General features: G+C 42.6%; 1 protein-coding gene across 1 annotated transcript in view; it reads right to left on the bottom strand.

The window, feature by feature from the left end:
- The window catches only part of hcn2b (hyperpolarization activated cyclic nucleotide-gated potassium channel 2b), a 185,947-nt gene that overhangs the window by 98,061 nt on the left and 67,191 nt on the right, over positions 1-20,695 (bottom strand). Inside the window, exons 3-4 of the mRNA XM_086004598.1 lie at positions 19,060-19,221; positions 5,056-5,274 (exon numbers count right to left, since the gene is read on the bottom strand). Of these exons, the coding sequence (XP_085860724.1) occupies positions 5,056-5,274; positions 19,060-19,221 (381 nt within the window). The remainder of the gene's footprint in view (positions 1-5,055; positions 5,275-19,059; positions 19,222-20,695) is intronic.

Genomic DNA, 20,695 nt, shown 5'->3' with positions numbered 1-20,695 from the left:
ACTTTGTAGAGCATGAGCTGCTGCAGAATAACGTGCATGGTCCACTGTAATCCCATTCCTTACTTTTTATGTAAATCTAGTGAGGATAAGGGACATTGCAATTTTAAGGCACAATTGCAACCACACAGGATTTTGCTCTTTGAAGAAAAGCACTATTAAGACAGCCAGCATCATTCTACACCTATTCTATTAAGATTACGTGGAGAATTATTCATGTAATCCAGTCACTAAAGGATGGTCCTGGACAAATCCAATCAATCAGGATTGGAAATTCACACTAATAGTCACGTCTAAATTGTCTTAACACTTAGCAAACCTGGGTGATATTTTATGAAATCTTAACATTTGCATTTCTCTGAATAAGATTAACCCCTCATTGCTGAATAAACTGGAATTCTAGCACAGAAAACGTTGTGATTCGACTTTTAAGGGTTGTTGCGTATAGCATTAGTTCCTGAAACTTCTGTTTGTGGAGAACCCCTCCAAATAGTGGCATATTCCTAAGGAGTCCGTCCCCGCCTAATTTCAGAAAGACACGGAACAAATATACAGCAAAAGAAATAAAGTGTTAGTAAGAACTTGTATTTATATAGCACTTCGGAATGTCCAAAGCACTTTACAGCCAATGAAGTATATAGGGAAATGTAGAAGCCGATTTGTACACAGCAAGGTCCCACAAAGAGCAATGAGATAAATGGCCAGATAATCTGTTTTAGTGCTGTTGGTTGAGGGATTGGCCAAGACATCACCCCGCTCTTCTTCGAATGGTACCATGGGATCTTTTACGTCCAGCTGAGAAGGCAAACTGGGCCTCAGCTTAATGCTTCATCTGAAAGACAGCACTTCTGACAGTGCAGCACCCCCTCAGTACTGCACTGATGCATCAGCCTAGATTATGTGCTCCAATCTCTGGAGAGGGAGTTGAATGAATAACCTTTTGTCTCAGAGGCAAGAGTGTTAGCAATTCAACAGTGAAAAATGCAGAAATTTGATAACCTTAGGGATTCCATGGGATCTCTTTGAGGACCTCCTAGGTCAGGGATTGCAGTTTGAAAAGCTATTTTATTATGTAACTACAGAACAAATACAAAACTGATTGAATTTATTTGCTCATTTTATAAATGCTCTTTTAAATAAAAATTTTCATTAAAAAGCAACCTATTCTCTGCTGAGAAGAAAATCAATATTAAAGCACAACTGGGTGACATCTAGGACTTTCAATCCTGCTTCCTCATCTTTTATCCGTTATATTTTCCATTTAAAAAAAAGTTGGCACCAAAGTTCAATTATTTTTAGAGTTCTGTTCTTGCGCCGTTTATTGAATTAACTGAAATGTGATCACGAATTAGGTTCAGCTGTTTGCTGCGCATCTTGGCAGCCACTCATTACATCACAGTACAATTAAACCACTGGAGCATGCAAATGACTGGTGCTTTCATCTTGGCTTCACTGAAGGGCAGATGCAATGACGCATGGTGAATCAATAACCTCAGTTAGAAAAGATATGTTGGATAATGGTTTCACTTTAGACTGTGATTCAGCAATTTTGAAATTATAACAGAACTGTATTCAGCTTCCCTTCCATGTTATTTTTTGCGCTGCTCTCCTGTGGGCACATTTCCTGGATGAACTTTCCATATCCCCCTGTAGCCCTGTGCTCTGGGTGTCATTTCTCTCAATCCCTGGTCTCTCTGAATGGTCTTACTTGCTACCGGGCCGACAGGTTTGGTGAGATTTTCAGAAAGAACCAATGAGTCTACCCATGTCATTTGGCCAAGGAAGGCATCACAGCCAAGCACGATCTTGTACTCATCTGATATCCGCTCCAACACACACACACACACACACAGACACAGACACAGACAAACACTTTATACTAATGGCCATTGGATATCAGCAGCAGGAACGCTGGCAGATTTTTTCCCCTTTCTAGTTTAGGATTGCTGAGGCCAATTGTCACACTTAACTGCGATTAGCTAACAGCTGAGCGCAATCAAACTTGGGAACCGCTGGTCTGTATGGCTTGGCATTATACTGGCAGTGTCCTTTTCCATAGAAAAAGGGGTCGATTTTCGTTGACCCGTGGAGTCGTGATTGGAGGCGTGTGGGGGGGTTAAAGTCCCGAATTCGGGGGTCCCAACACCATCCCGCCCCCAACCCGCCTCCAAGTAAGTTTCAAAGGAGGCGGATACCCGCCCCGCACTGGGACCCGCCTACCCGAGGCGGGAAGGGATTAGTGCCAATTAACTGCCTGTTAACTGGTAGTTAACAGGCAGTTTTTAGCCTAATCCCTATTTTAAAGCTTGAAGTGTGGGATTCCCGACGGCTCCAAACCACGCCAAGTTAGAGGAGGCGGGCCGTCGGATTGAAGGACTTGGAGGGGTCGAGATGTCGGTGTTCAGGTGAGTGATGTGTGCATGAGTGCAAAGGTAAGTGTGTTTGGTGTGTCTAAAGTGTGTAAAGAAGTGTAAATTATCTGTACTTACCTTTTCAGCCTTCCTTCCTCTAGGTTTCGGGAGTCCATCATCTAACCGGCACAGAAAGCAGAATGGCTGCGAACTGTCAAAAGTGACAGCCTGCAGCTTTCTGTGCAGGAGAGATTTCTAACTGAGTCTGTGTAGAAGGACTCATGTTAGAAGTAAGACTGTCAGTGTTTGACAGCTTCAAACAGCTGTGAAACGCTGATATTTCATCTGTCAAAAGGTCTTGACAGATGAAATTTCAGTCTGTGACGTCACCTGTTGCTGAGTGGCCCTTAATTGGCCTGCTGAGCCCGCTGGGTGGGCTCAACAAGGTCAATCAAGTTAAAATCGCGTGAATTGGCCGCATCTCGATGGAGGCGGGACTACAACCCCGAAACTTGTAGTCCCGCCTCCTTCCCGGCTTCTGAATGAAAATCACCCCCCAAGAGTTAAAAATACTACACTGTACTTTCTATATACTAGTATGAGCTGACTGTTGGAATCCTTTCATATCTGATATATATTGGAGAGGCTGATGAGAGGTCACCAGCCTCTTCCAAGTATTCTGGAGCTGCCGGCAGCTATCAAAGGTAAGTACAGAGGCGGGATTCCATGCAGTCCATCTAGCTTCTATAATAATAATAATCCTACCTCATTTATCCAGCAAGATCTTGCAGCCCCTCCCCCAATCACAACACCCAATTGGTTCTTGAATAATTCCAGGATTTTTTCCCTCTGTTCCCCTACCCAGAGGTCCATTCCACATGTTGATAGACTCGGTTGAAGAAATTCCTGACAACAGTCCTAAATTTGCTTTTCACTAGTTTGAATCTCTGCTCCTTTCTCTTATTGTCAAGATTGAATTTGAATTAGTTTTCAAGATTCACCTCCTCTACAACATTTACTGTGTTCATACGGCAGCTACCAGTCTCAGAACAGTGGCTGCAGTATGGGTTCCAGCCAGGCTTGAACCTTGAACTTCTCCTGCTCTGTAATGTTGTGGTTACACATAAGCAAGAGCTCCTCCAAAGCAGCTGAAACTTAAATGGTTACCATGTATGAATGTCAATGTCAAAACTCTGTAACCATTTAAATTAACTCCAGTTAGTCTAAAAAATATCCAAGAGCTCCAAGGGAAGCACTGAGCATGTTTTGAACCTAGTTTCATATCACAGTGGATCTAGACTTCATGTGGTGTCAAACTCCATTGCAGTGAGACTACCCCCTCCAGGGAGCCCCACTGATTCCCTCCAGGGTCAGAGCAGACCCTGACTCCAGATTTACACTACAACTTTAGCGTCGGTGTGACACACGAACCACTTTGCCACAATGCTAATAGCGTAAAGTCAATATGCCATTTTATATCTCGATGACCTTCCCCTCAGTTCTCTCTTTGAAAGATTGAAGTGCCTACGTTTCTCTATCTTTCCTCATAACTGAGTCCTCTGACACGAATGGTCAGTCTTGTGGCTTTTCTCTGTAAAGCTTCCAAGGTCCGAATGTCCCCCTTGGGTCTCGCTGACCAGAAATGGCAGCAATATTCTCAATGTGGATTGACCAATATATAACTTCCTCTGACTCGTACTCCACTGTCTTAGCTACACAGTTAAACTTTCTATTTGCTCTGTTGGATGTGCTGACCGCAGTCTACTAATATCTCTACAACTCTTTGAACTTCACATTTATCTGTTTCTATACCATTCGTGGAGTACTTATGTTGCCCATTTTTTTCTATGTGAAACACTTTACGCTTGCCTGAATTTCATTTCATTTACCACTTACATATTTTACCTAACTCATTTTGTAGGCCCCCGATTGCCTCCTCAGATTTAATTGCTCCCCCACCACTTTGGTATTGTCTGTGAATTTGAAAACTTTGGATTGAGCTGAATTCAAGACACTAATGTAAATTAAAAAACAGTCAGGTCACAACATCAATCCTTTCAGTACTTCCTCTACTCCAACATAATAACCCCCAACAAGTACCTACTGTCTAACCGTCAACCACTTTCTTATCCATTCCCAAGTTTTACCCTGAATCTCAAACAGTTTAAGCTCAACAGGCTTTCGTGCAGAAATTTATCAAAGCCTATTTAGGAGCCTAGATGCTCTTTACGTTGCAGGATGTTTACTTTGGATGTCACTTCCTGAACAAAATCAAGATCAGGCAGGAACTTCCCCCATGAGTCCATGTTGGCTGCTGTTTATTAAGTTATCATACAAGTAATCTTCAAATTTATTCTGAATAATCAGTTCCACAATTGCATCTGGTATGGATTTGAGACTGGTGGGTCTGTAGCTGCCTGGGTCTGTGTTGTTGGCCTTTTGAAAAATGGGCACCATTTTGTACTTATCAGTATCCTAAATATTGCCAATGCTTTCAGAGACACAAGATACAGTGGCAAGCTGAGGCTTAATAGAAACTAATGGCACAATCTTACAGGGTTTATTATGATCATGACATCCTTGCTAAAATTTGTGTACTGATTAATGTTGCTTCATTGAGAATAGTACTAATCCCAACATCTAGTGGACAATATTAAGTCAGTGCAGACAGTTCTACTCGTTGAAATTGTTTATATAAGTATCCTACCTTTTCTTGGTATTGACGGCGTGATGAATCCAAAGACTGGATCAGGGCAGTCGCATGACCGATAAACATGGCATAGCAGGTGGCACCCACTATCATGCTTAGCATTGTTAGCCAGATGTCTGACATGCTTTCTGGAGCTTGACGACCATACCCTATGCACAGCATGTGGCTCATTGCCTTAAACAGTGCAAAAGAATAGAGCTCACTCCAGGAATCATTCTGTTGTACAAAGAAGAAGAAAATGGAAAATCAACAAAGTATTTAAAAACATTAGTTCAGTACATTGTTTCCTTTCCCATATTTATCTGCCACACCTCTGCCTTTGTTTGAACTCTTCACATTTGAAAATTAAAAGCAGACCAATTTTTTAAAAAAGGTTGACATGAATCTTGTCATTCATGTGGAAATGACTTATGAAATGATACTGGGCAGCCTGCTGGTGGCGCTGTCCAGGGAGAGTATAAATACTTGGGCATGGGCCCAGCTTGCTCAGGACATTCTTTAACAGGAACTAGTGAAGGACGCAACTAGATCTCCATGTTGAAAAACAGTTGATTAAAGCCTTGTTTAATACTTAGACCAAGTGCCTAGTAGTTTTCTTACGCCAAAGGCATTACTATTTGAACCCGACATATTGTAACAATTTCAATTTTTTGGGGGGGGTGTGGGGGTGATGGGGGATGGGGCAGGAGGTTAAGGGCAAGGATAAGGGGCAGGAGAAAAGAGTCAAGAGTAAGAAGGTGGCGAGGAAGGGCGAGAGGAGTAAGCACAAGCTTGAAGAAGGGTAAATAGCATTTGTTTTGTAATTCAATGCATTTTGACCATATATTGCAATGCATTTCTATCTTAAGCATTTTACATATAGTGACACTTCCTGTGCTTACAGAACAGTCATGTAATATTGATTCCATCCTGCCTAGGTGTCACACCTGGGAGATAATCTTAAACTGTAAGGTGTGCATATTTACCGTTATACTTAACTTTCAGTTGTCCTGAGGCCACGTGATGCAGTCTACTACAGCCCCACTTGCTTCATCAGCTTGGCTTGATCCCCTCCCGCTCCCTGCTGCGGCCATCCGCACATTTTGTGTCACCGCCCGAGAGGAATTTCTACTCCCATATCTAATTTTCAATCCAAGGTGGAAATGACCCTAAAAGTTCTGCTTTCTTCAAATGCCCCAATGGTTTAATATTTAGTGGACGTCAATAAATTTTAATAAAACATCACTTCAAAAAAGCTTTTTGAGAGATGTGCTCAGATAAGCAGTAAATGTTTTTAGATGGCCTCACGCTTGAACTCTAGGGGGGAAAAATTCAGTTGCTTGTGCCGCCCGTTAGTGCCTTAAGAGGGCGCCAATTGGGGCACAAAGCAACTAGCGCCCGGGCGCGGCGATGCTTGTGCCGCTCGCGAAATTGACTAGACATTTTGTGGCGGCGCAAAACACTTCCGCCACGATCTCCTGCGCCGGCAAATTGTGATGTAATTCGAGTGCGCAACACCCCGTTAGCGCCCTGGACCAGATATTGAGTGGCGCCCCCTGCCTTACCACCTGCCGCTAGCAACGACAGGTTGAGGGGAGGTTTATGCTGTCAGAAAGGGACTGGGGGAGCGCTATTTAAAGGCGACCGCTTCCTGCCTTTTTTTGTCGGTGACATTTTTGCACCACGCAGTCTGAGAGAGTGAGAGAGAGAGAGAGAGAGAGAGAGAGAGAGAGAGAGAGAGAGAGAGACTTCTGGAGAGATTCAACGCTGTGTGAAGGAGTTTTGGGTACTGAGCAGCACTTTGCAGGTTTATTTTGATTTGCCCTTCCTTGCTTCGCCAGCGCTCTGAGGTAGCGCCTCACTCCTCGGCGTTTGCGCCTTAAGACAGGTGTGAAGCGCCTGATTTAGCGCTCCAATCACCTTCAGGGGCGATGAAAGCCAAGTTTGCCGTCGGAGGCGATAATTAGCACGAGACGCTGAACTTTGCGCACGGCCGATAATGGCGCCCCAAATGGGGCGATACCGAATTTTTCCCCCTAGGTCATTTTTATGCCCCGCTATGCAGAAAGTGACACACCAAGAATTAAAAGTTTTCTTTGTGCAGTTTTAATGCCAGCTTGTAAATTCCAATGTATGTTCCACACAGCAGTGAGCGTTTGATGCAAGTGGATTAACGGCTTCAGTTGAGTCAATTGCTGGGAAGGGGAAAGGCGTAGCTCCAATTAACTTAAATCATGTCGAATATTCACCAAACTCTTTGAGCACTGGAAGCCAGATTGGGACATGTTAATGATGCTGATAAAATGATTCAGTTTGCCTTTTTTTTTAATCAGCGGGAAGAATTTACAATAGGAAATGAGTGTGCACAGCAGACTGATGCATGTGGAGCCATCATGTACTAACAGCGATGATTTTCTCCGACACTACTGCTATGTGCACTAGGTCCTTTCTGCATCAGGTTTAATTGGTGTATTATTCTGTGGGAAATGGATGCAAATGCATCATTTATACGGAGTGAAGAATTTCTCTTTTACAATTACCAGAAGTGAAACCTCCGTCCACTTGAATGTATTAAGGAAGGGAGAACCCACAGGACAAAAATCACCGTATGTGATTGAACACTCTACAACCTGTAACAATTGTATCCAATCTATGAAATGGGATTGAAAAATCTGTATGAAAGGAGGGGAGGGGAGAAATGACAATGGAGACAGAAGTGAGGAAAAATAGCCTCTTTATTTACAGGATCGTTACGGTGCGGGCACACTTCTACTTCTACTCTAAAGCTAATACGTGCAAGTATGATTGCTTTCATTATACCCCGAGTAAGCAACTTTAATTAATGATAAACTAATGCTAACTCAAAATATATTCAATCCATTTTATCTGCAATTCTTGAAATAGCATCGAAGTCCTGGATACCACTAAAACAACATTGGGGTGAAATCCATCTTGGGCCACAGCACCAAACAGGCGATAGCAAATCGGCATTCCTGGGATGAGAGGGTTGTCCTATGAGAGATTGAGTAGGTTTGGGCCTATACTCGCTGGAGTTTAGAAGAACGAGAGGTGATCTCATTGAAACATAAGATTCTGAGGGGGATTGACAGGGTAGGTGCTGAGAGGTTGTTTCCCCCCTGGCTGAAGAGTCTAGAACTAAGGGGCATAGTCTCAGGATAAGGGGTTAGCTATTTAAGACTGAGATGAGGAGGAATTTCTTCACTCGGAGGGTTGTGAGTCTTTGGAATTCTCTGCCCCAAAGGGCTATGGATGCTCAGTCGTTGAGTCTATTCAAGGCTGAGATAGATAGATTTTTGGACTCTAGGGGAATCAAGGGATGTGGGGGTTGGGCAGGAAAGTGGAGTTGAGTTCGAATATCAGCCGTGATCTTACTGAATGGCGGAGCAGGCTCGAGGGGCCGTTTGGCCTACTCCTGCTCCTATTTCTTATGTTCTTATTTATACCCTACCCAATATTTATTTCCAATGAAGTCAATAGAAACGAATATCGGGTGGTGTGTAAAACGGGTTGCCGATTGGCTAGCGCCTATTTTGCGTTAACGCCCAAAGTGAATTTCACCCCCATGTATCATAGTTAGTGAATAAAAACTTGAAATTAGACGCTTTGAACTAGATGTTTAAACTCTTAATGCATTCCTGAGTCCATGGTCTTACCCATGTGAATAATGAGACAGCATACTGCTTTCACGTGATTTTGGCCTTTTACTGACCATTGAATCAGATTGATTATGCTTCTGTAAAGCACCTTGGCACATTTTTCTACATTAAAGGCAATATATAAATGCACACTGGTGTGGTTGAACTGTCATAAATGTTAACCACCAAACACTATGAAGGCAAGATTTTACTGGATTTTCCTATCTTATAACCAATCCACTGAATCTTTGGTCGCGATTTTGCCGGCGCTCAGAGGTTAAAGTGCTCCAAACAGCTTTCCCAAGTGTTGGGTCCCCGATTTGCACATGGACCCGACACCTAGCGGCGGGAAACGGATTAAAGGCAATTACCTGCCTATTAACAGGTACTTGTCAGTAGTTTTCAGCCTGTTTTTGGATTTTCCCACTTCTGGGTCGGGTTTCCTGACATCCGGACACCACGCCAGGTAAGTGTGGCGTGTTGTGAGTCTGGTGTAATGTTTGTGAAAAGATTTCAGCTGCAGAAGTGGTGTGAAGGATCCAATGTTGCACATGGTGAGTTTCAGAGCAAAGAAAATGTTGGTTACTGCATTTTTAAAACATTTACAGATTTCTTTAGCGTACAAGTTTTTAAATCCAACTATATGTCCAGTGCCACCTCATTGGGAGAACCTCTCTCACCAGTGACTGATCGCTTTTGTCATCTCACCTGCAGCTGCCATCTATTCCAGCATATGGAGGGAGTCATTGGAGAGCCTGGGTGCAAGAGTTTACCTTTGTGCAGTGATTGTCAATGTTTTCAGCACCCCAATGCTGTCAAACACTGAGAAATCAACTGTCAAAATAAAATTGTGCGTGGTCCCTTTAAGGAAACCGGTAGATGACATCATCAGACCCGCTTCCTGTTAATTGGCCGGTAAGCCCGCAGGGCGGGCTCAACAAGATCAATCAAGGGAAAATCACGTCTGTAGAGCGGAGGCAGCTGGGTGTGGGACTGGAACCCAGAAACCAGCTGACCCGCACCCACCCTGACACCGATCACAAAATTGCGGCCTATGAGTGGGCTCTAGTATCAGCTCTCAAAACTATCATGCCTTGACAGTTTCTGTAGTGCTATGACCAGCACTGTTGTCACTGAGGCCGCGATTTTATCGGCACTGAGGGGGCGGGTTTGGAGGCGGGTCAAAGGTTAAAATCGTTTTGATTGACGGCGGGTTGCGATCCCGCCGTCAACCCACCTCCGAACAATTTTCCCAATTGTTGGGTCCCCGATTTGCGCATGGACCCGACACCTAGTGGTGAGAAGAGGATTAAAGCCAATTACCTGCCTGTTAACAGGTAGCTGATAGTAGTTGACAGGCTATTTTTAAATTTTGCCGCTTCTGCCTCGGGTTTCCCGACATCCAGACACCACGCCAGGTAAGTGTGGTGTGTTGTGAGTCTGCTGTAATGTTTCTGGATTGATGACAGCTGCAGAAGTGGTGTGAAGGATCCAATGGTGCACTGGTGAGTCTCAGAGGTAAGAAAATGTTGGGAAATTCAGTTTTAATGCATTTACACATTTCTTTAGGTAACAAGATTTGAAATCCATGTACAGTGGCATTTTATTGGGAGAACCTCTCTCACCAGTGACAGATCGCTTCTGTCATCTCACCTGCAGCTGCCATCTATTCCAGCCTTTGGAGATAGTCATTGGAGAGCCTGGGTGCAAGAGCTCACCTTTGTAAAGTGATTGGCAGTGTTTGCAGCACTTCAATGCTGTCAAACACTGAGAAATCAGTTGTCAAAAAGATATTGTGCATGGTCCCTTTAAGAAAACTAGCAGATGACGCGTCATCAAATGACGTCATCTGACCGGCTTCCTCTTAATTGGCCGGCAAGCCCACAGGGCGTGCTTAACAAGGTCAATCAATGTAAAATCACGTCTGTGGGCCAGATGCAGTTGGGGGCGGGACTGGAAGCCAGAAACCACCTGACATATACCCAACCCGCCGCCAATGAAAAAATCGCGGCCTGATAGTTAATGCTTAGTCCTGCAAGAGCTTGTAATAAGATGTGGGTTTGGAACTGGAAATAAAATTATACCTATGTGTCCATTGTGCCAGAATACAAGCCCCCTGAAACAAATTCAGAACCACTTGTCAGCCAGAAACACTCATTCTTCTTTATAATAAGTACACCAGAGTGCATAATCGAAATAGTTACCACTGCATTAGCATAAGAATCAGTGAACAGCTATTCAGTTAATGCTTGAATGGAGATAGTCTCTGCAGTCCCAAATAATGTATTCATTTTTTTCCACTTTGTGTATTTGGAGATTATACCTTTTGATTACCATGTTTATCTGCTGATGCAAGTAGTTACATGAATACAATTAAGGACATCAAACAACTAACAGGCACGATTGTATCTGCATGGATGGGTGAATGTTTGGTGGGGCCACATCAACATTTCTGGCTGCTCATCCCTCTAGATAAAACACACTTGCATATCTCATCAGGTTGAAAGCAGATGACTTAATTACTGAGGAACAAATAAAGCCAAAATTGTTTAGGCAAAGGAGAAAAATTAATATTTTTTTACTGACACCAGACGGAAATGATCTCTGAGAGGAGTTAAGCATCAGCATTAAATGGGAATTTAATTTGGTGCATTTCAGGAAAAAAGTCAAATCAATGGCCTGGATTTTTGTGGTCGGTAATAACGGTGAACTGTCATCGTTCGCTGTCATTACCCCTCTGAAACTGAATGTAACTTCAGGATTTAGCGCATGCGCATTTAACCGTGGAAATCCTGAAGTTGTGGTCAGTCATTCACTGCTCCGACACAGGCTGCACAGGGTATGTCCCAATCTTTATTTCGCTCTCTGCAACATTTTTTAAAAAGTGCAGATAATCAGTGCTTTCCACTTCCTGGTTTGCTGTCTGTGAGAATTCTTCAATGCGATTGGCTGCTTAGACAGCTTGTTGACGTCACTGGAGCAGCGCACCCGGGATTCCCGTTACACGGCGCTACAAGCAAATTGCACGTCGAGAAAGGTAAAGTTCTTGCCACAGAAATCGCAAGATCTCTGTGGGCAGCTTTCTGCGAGGTCAGCAGTGAATGCCTTAGCTTCGCCGCTGATCGCAAATTATGGGCCATTGTTTCATGTTTTCAGTGCTACGCAGAGGGGACTTGCAACTAAACAGAAATGTAAAGATCACGAGAGATAGGGTTAGATAGATAATTTTTGTGCGTGTGTTTGTTCAGGAAAAGAAAGGAATATAGAAGTCAATTATACAGTCACATTGCAGGACCTCTATGCAGCATGTGCAAGTAACACGTGCAGCTAGCCTTCCTGCATTTTGTGTGATCAACTCAAATCAATACTTCCAACAAGCTCGCTGATGCACAAGGAGTGTGGTGGGGTCACAGAGTGGGATAGCTAGTGTGACATCACCTCTTAAAGCACTGCTGCTCTCAGTTAAAGCTGAGTTGCACATTTTCCAATTGAACAATTTCCTGAAGTATCTGTAAAATCCAGGACAAAACCCTTGCACGAGATACTGGAATGATATACTGTTTCATTCTGTTCTTCGTATCGACTTTTTGGTTTGGTGAATGAAACTATGGGGTAGATTTTGACATTTTGGGCAGCTGGTCAAAGGAACGTACTGTCTGCCTGTTCCGGAGGCAAAGAGGTCACTGCGGTCTTGAGGCCTGGGCCTCCTTTGAAACCAACCATGAGTGGTGGATGGCGAACAAACAAACTGAGGCTGTTTGCTGGTTGTGATCCACAGGAATGTTGGTCAGCCGGGGATGCTGGCAGCAACTGCGGGTAGATCCTGGGGGTGTGTGGGGGGAGGTTGGGGGGTGGGGGGGGAGCGGAAGGCACTCCTGGTGGTCCCTGCCCCAAAAAAAGAAAACACACTTACCGATGAGATCCTCTTCGACTGGACTACCAGCTGAGACTGGATGGAGCCTACATCAAGCATTGTTCCATCCAGTACTCTCCTAAAATGGCAATCATGGTCCTAAGTGCGTCATAGGACCTCGATTTGCATTTTAAATGGGCCTACTGCCTGACTTAAGGGGGCGCTCTGGTCACCCAGCGACAGGATTGTCGCGACCACAGCGACGGCAGGAACGGGGCGGTAAGTCATTCCCCGCAATTTTCGGAGCGCTATCGTCTCGTTTGTGCCGGTGGAACACCTCAAACCTCAGCTCTATGATTATAATCGCTCCACCATTGGTGGCCGTGCCTTCAGCTGCCTAGGCCCTAAGCTCTGGAATTCCCTGCCTAAACCTCTCCGCCTCGCTACTTCTCTATCCTCCTTTAAGACGCTCCTTAAAACCTACCTCTTTCACCAAGCTTTTGGTCACCTGCCTTAATATCTTCTTATGTGACTCGGTGTCAAATTGTGTTTGATAATGCTCCTGTGCAGTGCCTTCGGACGTTTTACTACGTTAAAGGCGCTATATAAATACAAGTTGTTGTTGTTGATGTTGTTATTTGTGTTGTGCATGCCTTCATTCTTCTGCACAGGGTAATTGATATTTCACACATGCAAGAAGAAAAATTTGGAATTACCAATTATCTGCCAGTTTCCATCAACCAACCAAGGTCCTCTTCATTATGGTCGATAATGGAAATTCGACTGTTAAAGCAAAATAGAGCAGACAGAATTTGTGATGTTGAGGAATCATGGAATTTAGAGTACAGAGGGAGTCCTTTCAGTCCACTGTGCCTGTGCCAGAGGAGACAAATTTCTTGATAAAACAATGTAACGTTAAGTAAAGTCTGAGCTGTAGATAGGGTGAGGTTGAATAACCTTTGCAAGTGATCATTTTCAAATTACTTTAATTATGGAGAGATAAAGGGCCAGATTTTCAGGGTGCCATGAGGCGGGCTTTTAGGCGTGCGGGGGGGGGGCAAAAATCCCGAATTCGGGGGTCCCGACACCATCCTGCCCAAAACCTGCCTTCACGTAAGTTTCAGAGGAGGCGGGTACCCGCCCCGCACTGGGACCCGCCGACCCGAGGCGGGAAGGGATTAGTGCCAATTAACTGCCCGTTAACAGGTAGTTAACAGGCAGTTTTTAGCCTAATCCCTATTTTGAGGGGTGTTGTATGGGATTCCCGACGGCTCCAAACCACGCCAGGTTAGAGCAGGCGGGCCGTCGGGTTGAAGGACTTGGAGGGGTCGTGATGTCGGTGTTCAGGTGAGTGATGGGCGCATGAGTGCAAAGGTAAGTGTGTTTGGTGTGTCTAAAGTGTGTAAAGAAGTTTAAATTACCTGTACTTACCTTAACAGCCTTTCTTCCTCTAGGCTGCGGGAGTCCATCACTCAGCTGGAACTGAAAGCTGAACGGCTGCGATCTGTCAAAAGTGACAGCCTTCAGCTTTCATTGCCGGTGACAGTTCTAACTGAGTCTGCGTAGAAGGACACAGGTTAGAAGTCAGTGTTTGACAGCTTCAAACAGCTGTGAAACACTGATATTTCATCTGTCAAAAACTCTTGACAGATGAAATTTCAGTCTGTGATGTCACCTGTTGCCGGGTGGCCCTTAATTGGCCTGCTGAGCCCGCTGGGCAGGCTCAACAAGGTCAATCAAGGGAAAATCGCATCGAGTGGCCGGACGTCGATGGAGGTGGGACCAAAACCCGAAAGTTGTAGTCCCGCCTCCTTCCCAACAGCTTAAGGAAAATCCAGCCCAAAATTTTCAACATGGGTGAAGAGCATTTTTTTTCTTATTGTTCTCTTCAAAGCATACCCTAAAGAAAAGGCTAAAAATACTTGCAGTCTGACTGATGAAGTTATTTTTTTTTAAGTCACAGGCTACAGGTATTCTGACTTGCCTTTTAGTAAGATATTTCCTTTTGGTGGAGGCAGCACATTCTAAATGAAAGGCTAATATCTTCCAACAACCTACCAGCTGTAAGAAATGTATCAAGAATAAATTTGTCTGTAATTAAGTTTGACAGAAAAGTGTCACATGATGGCTATGAAATGCTGGCATATGAGGCATTATTATTATATTACAAATAAATGTAGAGATGTATGAAACATTAACCTCCTCCCCACATGCATTTTCTATTCTTGAGAAAATGATGAAACATGGACAACCCTTATTAATATGATTATATTGGGAATAAGAAACTCATTTAATAGAAGTAAGACAGGGTATATTGATGAGGTAGTCAAAAAAAGTGAGACTAGATTAACTCGGAATAAAATACAGTTCATTGATCATAGAATCATAGAATAAGACAGCACAGAAACAGACCATTTGACCCTCATGACTGTGCCAATATGTCTCTCCACACAAGTCACCTAGTTTAAATTCCACTCTCCTGTCATACCCTTTAATATTCCACTTTCTTAAGCAACTATCTCATTCTCTTTCTAAAAGATTTTATGGACTTTCCTACAACCGTATTGTGTAACTTCCCTTTAATTCCTTCTGTGATTATCTTAAATTTGTGCCCCCCCCCCCATTGCCGTATCATGGACTAGTGCTAACAATCCATCACTATTTACTTATCATAACCCTTCATTATCTTGAAAAACACCAGCGGGTGGCCCCTTAACCCTCCGTGCCAGTGAGAAAAGCCTTAGCTTCTCAAGTCCTTCTTGTAACCATGCATCCTAGTGAAGCTACTCTATACCCTTTCCTTTGGTTTTAAATCTTGCCTCTAATGGGGTGGCCAAAACTGTGTACAATGGCCTAAGATCTACACTAAGTTTAACACTACTTCTTTGCTTTTGTATTCAATGCCTCTGATACAAAACCAAAGATTTCATTTATCTCTTTCAATGGCTTTATTACACTGAATCATAGAAATTTATGGCACAGAAAGAGGCCAGCCGACCCATCATCGTGCCTGTGCTGGCCAAAAAGGAGCTATCGAGCCTAATCCCAATTTCCAGCTCTTGGTCCGTAGCCTTGTAGGTTGCGGCACTTCAGTGCATATCCAAGGACTTTTTAAATGTGCTGCACGTTTCTGCCTCTACCACTCTTTCAGGTAGTGAGTTCCAGACCCCCACCACTTCTGGGTGATAAAAGTTCTCCTCAACTCCCCTCTAATCCTTCTACCAATTACTTTAAATCTATGCCCCCTGGTTATTGACCTCTCTGCTAGGGGAAATAGGTCCTTCCTATCCACTAAGCCCCTCATAATTTTATACACCTCAATCAAGTCTCCCCTCAGCCTCCTCTGTTCCAAAGAAAACAACCCCAGCCTATCCAATCTTTCCTCATAGCTAAAATTCTCCAGTCCTGGCAACACCCTCATAAATCTCCTCTGTACCCTCTCTAGTGCAATCATATCTTTCCTGTAATGTGGTGACCAGACCTGTACGCAGTACTCTAGCTGTGGCCCAACTAGTGTTTTATACAGTTCAAGCATAACCTCGCTGCTCTTATATTCTATGCCTTGGCTAATAAAGGAAAGTGTCCCGTTTGCCTTCCTAACCACCATATCTAACTGCCCTGCTATCTTCAGGGATCTGTGGACATGCACTCAAGGTCCCTCTGTTCTTCTACACTTTTCAGTATCCTACCATTTATTGTGTATTCCCTTGCCTTGTTAGCCCTCTCCAAATGCATTACCTCACACTTCTCCGGAATGAATTCCATTTGCCACTTTTCCGACCACCTGACCAATCCATTGATGTCTTCCTGCAGTCTACAGCTTTCTTGCTCACTATCAACCACACAGCCAATTTTTGTATTATCTGCAAACTTCTTAAATCATGCCCCCTACATTGACATCTAAATCATTGATGTATACCACAAAAAGCAAGGGGCCTAGTACTGAGCCCTGCAGAACCCCACTGGATCCAGTCACAAAAACACCCGTTGACCATTACCCTTTGCTTCCTGCCACTGAGCCAATTTTGGATCCAACTTGCCACTTTCCCTTGGATCCCATGGGCTTTTACTTTTCTGACCAGTCTGCCATGTGGGACCTTGTCAAAGGCCTTGCTAAAATCCATGTAGATTACATCAAATGCACTACCCTCATCAACCCTCCTTGTTACCTCCTCAATAAATTCAATCAAGTTAGTCAGACACGACCTTCCCTTAACAAATCCATGCTGACTGCCCTTGATTAATCTGTGCCTTTCTAAATGATGATTAATACTGCCCCTCAGAATTTTTTCCAAAAATTTGCCCACCACCGAGGTTAGGCTGACTGGCCTGTAATTACTCGGTCTATCCCTTACTCCCTTTCTAAACAACATTACAACATTAGCAGTCCTCCAGCACCACACCTGTAGCCAGAGAGAATTGAGAAATGATGGCCAGAGCTTCCGCTATTTCCTCCCTTGCTTCTCTTAAAATCCTGGGATACATTTCATCCGGGCCTGGCGATTTATCTACTTTCAAAGATGCTAAACCCCTTAATAATTCCTCTCTCACTATCTTTATCTCACCTAATATTTCACACTCCTCCTCCTTAACTACAATGTCAGCATCGTCCCTCTGCTACTTTTGATAGTCTGTATTTACATACTGTACCAAGGTCCTTCTACTTCTCTACTTCAGTTAAAATCTTATCATTTGATGTTTATTTTCTTTCCCCATTCTTACTTCCAAGATGTATCACTTCATATTAAGTTTAGTGATAGATATGAATTACACTGCACTGTAAATTGCAACAACACTCAGTCATAATAACATTTTGTTCCTTCCAACTTGAATGTTGTACAGTTCCATAATTTATAATAATTAGAATTTGACTGTGAAAATAATCACTTTCAAAGCAAACTCTTGCATAGTAATAAATTATTTTCAATTAATATTAATACAATTAATCATTTCTATTTGAGTTAGAGTTTAATCTTGATAAATTTAAAACTATATTGCCAAGAACTATTATGATTGGAACACGAATTCCATATATAGTTAATTTGCCAATATTTGTATATCATTCCTTTAATGGAATAATTCATTCTAATGAGAAAGCAAAGAACATATCACAACATTTTTAATGGTAAAGCAGTTAACTTTCATCCGTAAAGTTGTACTGTATCTAGACACGTTACAGTAACTGTGATATGGCCTTTGAAATAAACAAACCATTCTTGTATTTAAGAAATTGCTTGTACTAAATATGAATGAAAAAATCATGTCCAGTAAGTTACATTTTCCTTTTAAGTATTAACTTCCATTTTGATGCACATATAAGTCACCCCTCAATATAGATCTCACGGAAATTTAAGCACTCCCGGCAAAAATTAAAGGCCCAGAACTTCGGGTCTCCACGGGTGAGTACGCACGGGGTACTCACCCGTAGGCCCGATGGAAATGCCGGTTTCCTGCATGCACTGCGCATGCGTGGGAAACCGGCACTTCCGTTACTCTGAACGAAGAGGTTCAGAGGTCGAACGCGTGCGCGGGGGAGGCTGCGCGTGCGCATCAAACTTAGTTTTTTTTTTACAGGTTTCTCCGGGAACGTAAGCCTGCAGAATTTAGAAATGTAAAAAGCAGGTGTAAGGCCTGCTTTTTACAAGGTAAGTGGTGAATTAATTAAAATTAAAAAACATTTTTTCCACAGGTTTATTATTTTTAAATACTTTAAAGCAAGGTAAGTTTATTTTTAGCCCTGTTAGAATATAAAATTATTTTTTTCAAAAATTTAAATTATTGTTTAAAATAGTTATTTCATGTAATTTATAGTTAATTTTAAAAATGCGACTTTTAAAAAAATGTATTTGAAGGTTTAGTGCTATTTTGGGGCTGTAGTATTTATAAGTCTTGACAGCACTTCCTGTCAGAATTATGAATGGAGCATTCCCTGCTCCGATTGGCTGCCCATGGCCCATGTGATCCCAGGGGATGCATCGAACTAACTGCGCCCCTGGGATATGCAAGCACTGCGCGCCGGCAGCTGGACCAGGCCCCGGATCAGAATTCCACGGGAGCCCACAGCTCAACGGTCGGCGCGCAAGGTAAGTGCAGGTCGGGGGCTTGCACCCGCGGGAAGCCCCCGACCCGAATTTCTGGGCCAATTATTACCTCTTATAAGTGCCACACCTCCAACTGATTTGTTTTCTTTATAAGGGTGCAGTCTGTTCCTTATGTTAATAGACTACAGTGTCACCATTTTAGACAAAGGTCAAATTGATTTTGCCAGGTTAAAATAGCATTTATGGACTTTGGAACTTTACTTGATCTGGATCACAGCTAAAATAGAAATGCTTTAGCAAAGATTTTATATTTCATATTCATTCTCTTGCACCAGCCTAAATAGACCCTAACATGCTTTTTTGTCATGTTGGGGAAATACATTGCATGAAAGAAGTAACAGAAATACAAAATGTTTAGTGACAATGATAAAGATTAACCAAGATTAGGAAATGATGCTAATTCGGTACTTACCACCATATTATTTAAAGACACCCAACAATCATTTGGAAAGTCCTGAAGCAATGGCACAAGGAACTGTAGGCATCCATCCCAGTGGCACAAAAGAAGCATCATTCCAATAAGATTAAATATTCTCATCACTGCACTGGCTAGGTCATAGGTCATATGAAAGATCTTTTGGCAAGAGAAAAAAAAAACGAGGTTATAATTACAGACTTTGCTTTCATGTTCCAGACCATTTACATAAATACGGATAATTGGAAAGTGGAATGCAAATGGGAAGAATTATACAACTGGCATCAATAAGATAACTAACCTTAATGTCTGGTATTTATCAACGGAGCCCTGCAATTGTTTAACTGCTGAAATTAATGGGTGCACTAAACTCTGTAATTCTTGGAGATAATCGGCAGCATTTAATGATCTTAATGAAGTCAGATGTCCTTATGTTACACAAGATATCAAGCTTTACAGATGCTGTGCATATTAACTTGATCATATTAGAATCAATGGAGCAAAGTGGTATTTCAATATATACATAACACATGTCTAATTACAATTTAAGAAAATGCAATTCTTTTATCTATAATTTAGGACTTATTCAAAACTAACATGAATCTATTATGCTTATTTCAATAGTAATTAAAATTGCTATAAAGTTGTTTCTGAATATCACTTTTTTCTCATTTAAAATGATCATGGTACTTTCCGACTGGACAAGCATGCAATTAGTTAAATTTTCTTAGTCCACATTTGTCTAACTTTACAGTATATATACTTACTTGGATTTAATTCCATATTATGGATAATTTCATAGCCTGCTTAACTATATTTGTCTCTTATGCACAGTTTTGTCTCTGGTTATTTCTTGTCTAGCCTGAACTGTTTTAGCTGAACATAGCCCTATGTTCCCTATAAATTGTTTATTTGCATGATATTTTGCTCTGTAGTTTAATTACCACCCATTTGTTCACATTGCCTTTGAGTCTGCTGATATGGTTTCCACCAAACCCCTTGCTGTAATATACTTCATACTGTTTTTTAAAAAACACAGTCGCAATGACTGTTTCAATTTTAAAATAAATACAGCTATTTTTCAATCATTTATACCATTTTCTTATTTTCTGTTCCAACTACACAGATTGGAATGAAGCTAGGAACAGATAGCAACTTATGCGAGAGAGCTCATTCATTAAACAGAGATAACTTATTCAATTGAGTGAGAATAACCAGTCTAGTAATTAAGCGTAGACCCATCGTTGCAGCCTGTTCTTGTCCCACGGAACTTATCTCTTCCTATCTTGACTGTATTTTTTCTCCCCTTGCCCAGTTTCTTCCCACCTACATCCGCGACTCTTCCGACGCCCTCCACCACTTTAACAGTTTCCTGGTCCCAACCGCCTCCTTTTCACCATGGATGTACAGTCCCTCTACACCTCCATCCCCTACCAGGATGGCCTGAGGGCGCTCCGCTTCTTTCTTGAACAGAGGCCTGACCAGTCCCCATCCGCCACCACCCTCCTCCGCCTGGCTGAACTTGTTCTCACATTGAACAACTTCTCCTTTGACTCCACTCACTTCCTCCAAATCAAAGGTGTTGCTATGGGAACCCGCATAGGTCCTAGCTATGCTTGCCTTTTCGTGGGAT

The sequence above is a fragment of the Somniosus microcephalus genome, chromosome 13 (genome assembly GCF_052327205.1).
Source record: "Somniosus microcephalus isolate GS21.2 chromosome 13, FLI_Smic_1.0, whole genome shotgun sequence".
In the NCBI taxonomy this organism is placed as follows: domain Eukaryota; kingdom Metazoa; phylum Chordata; class Chondrichthyes; order Squaliformes; family Somniosidae; genus Somniosus; species Somniosus microcephalus.
This window is presented reverse-complemented; position numbering and strand designations above follow the sequence as displayed.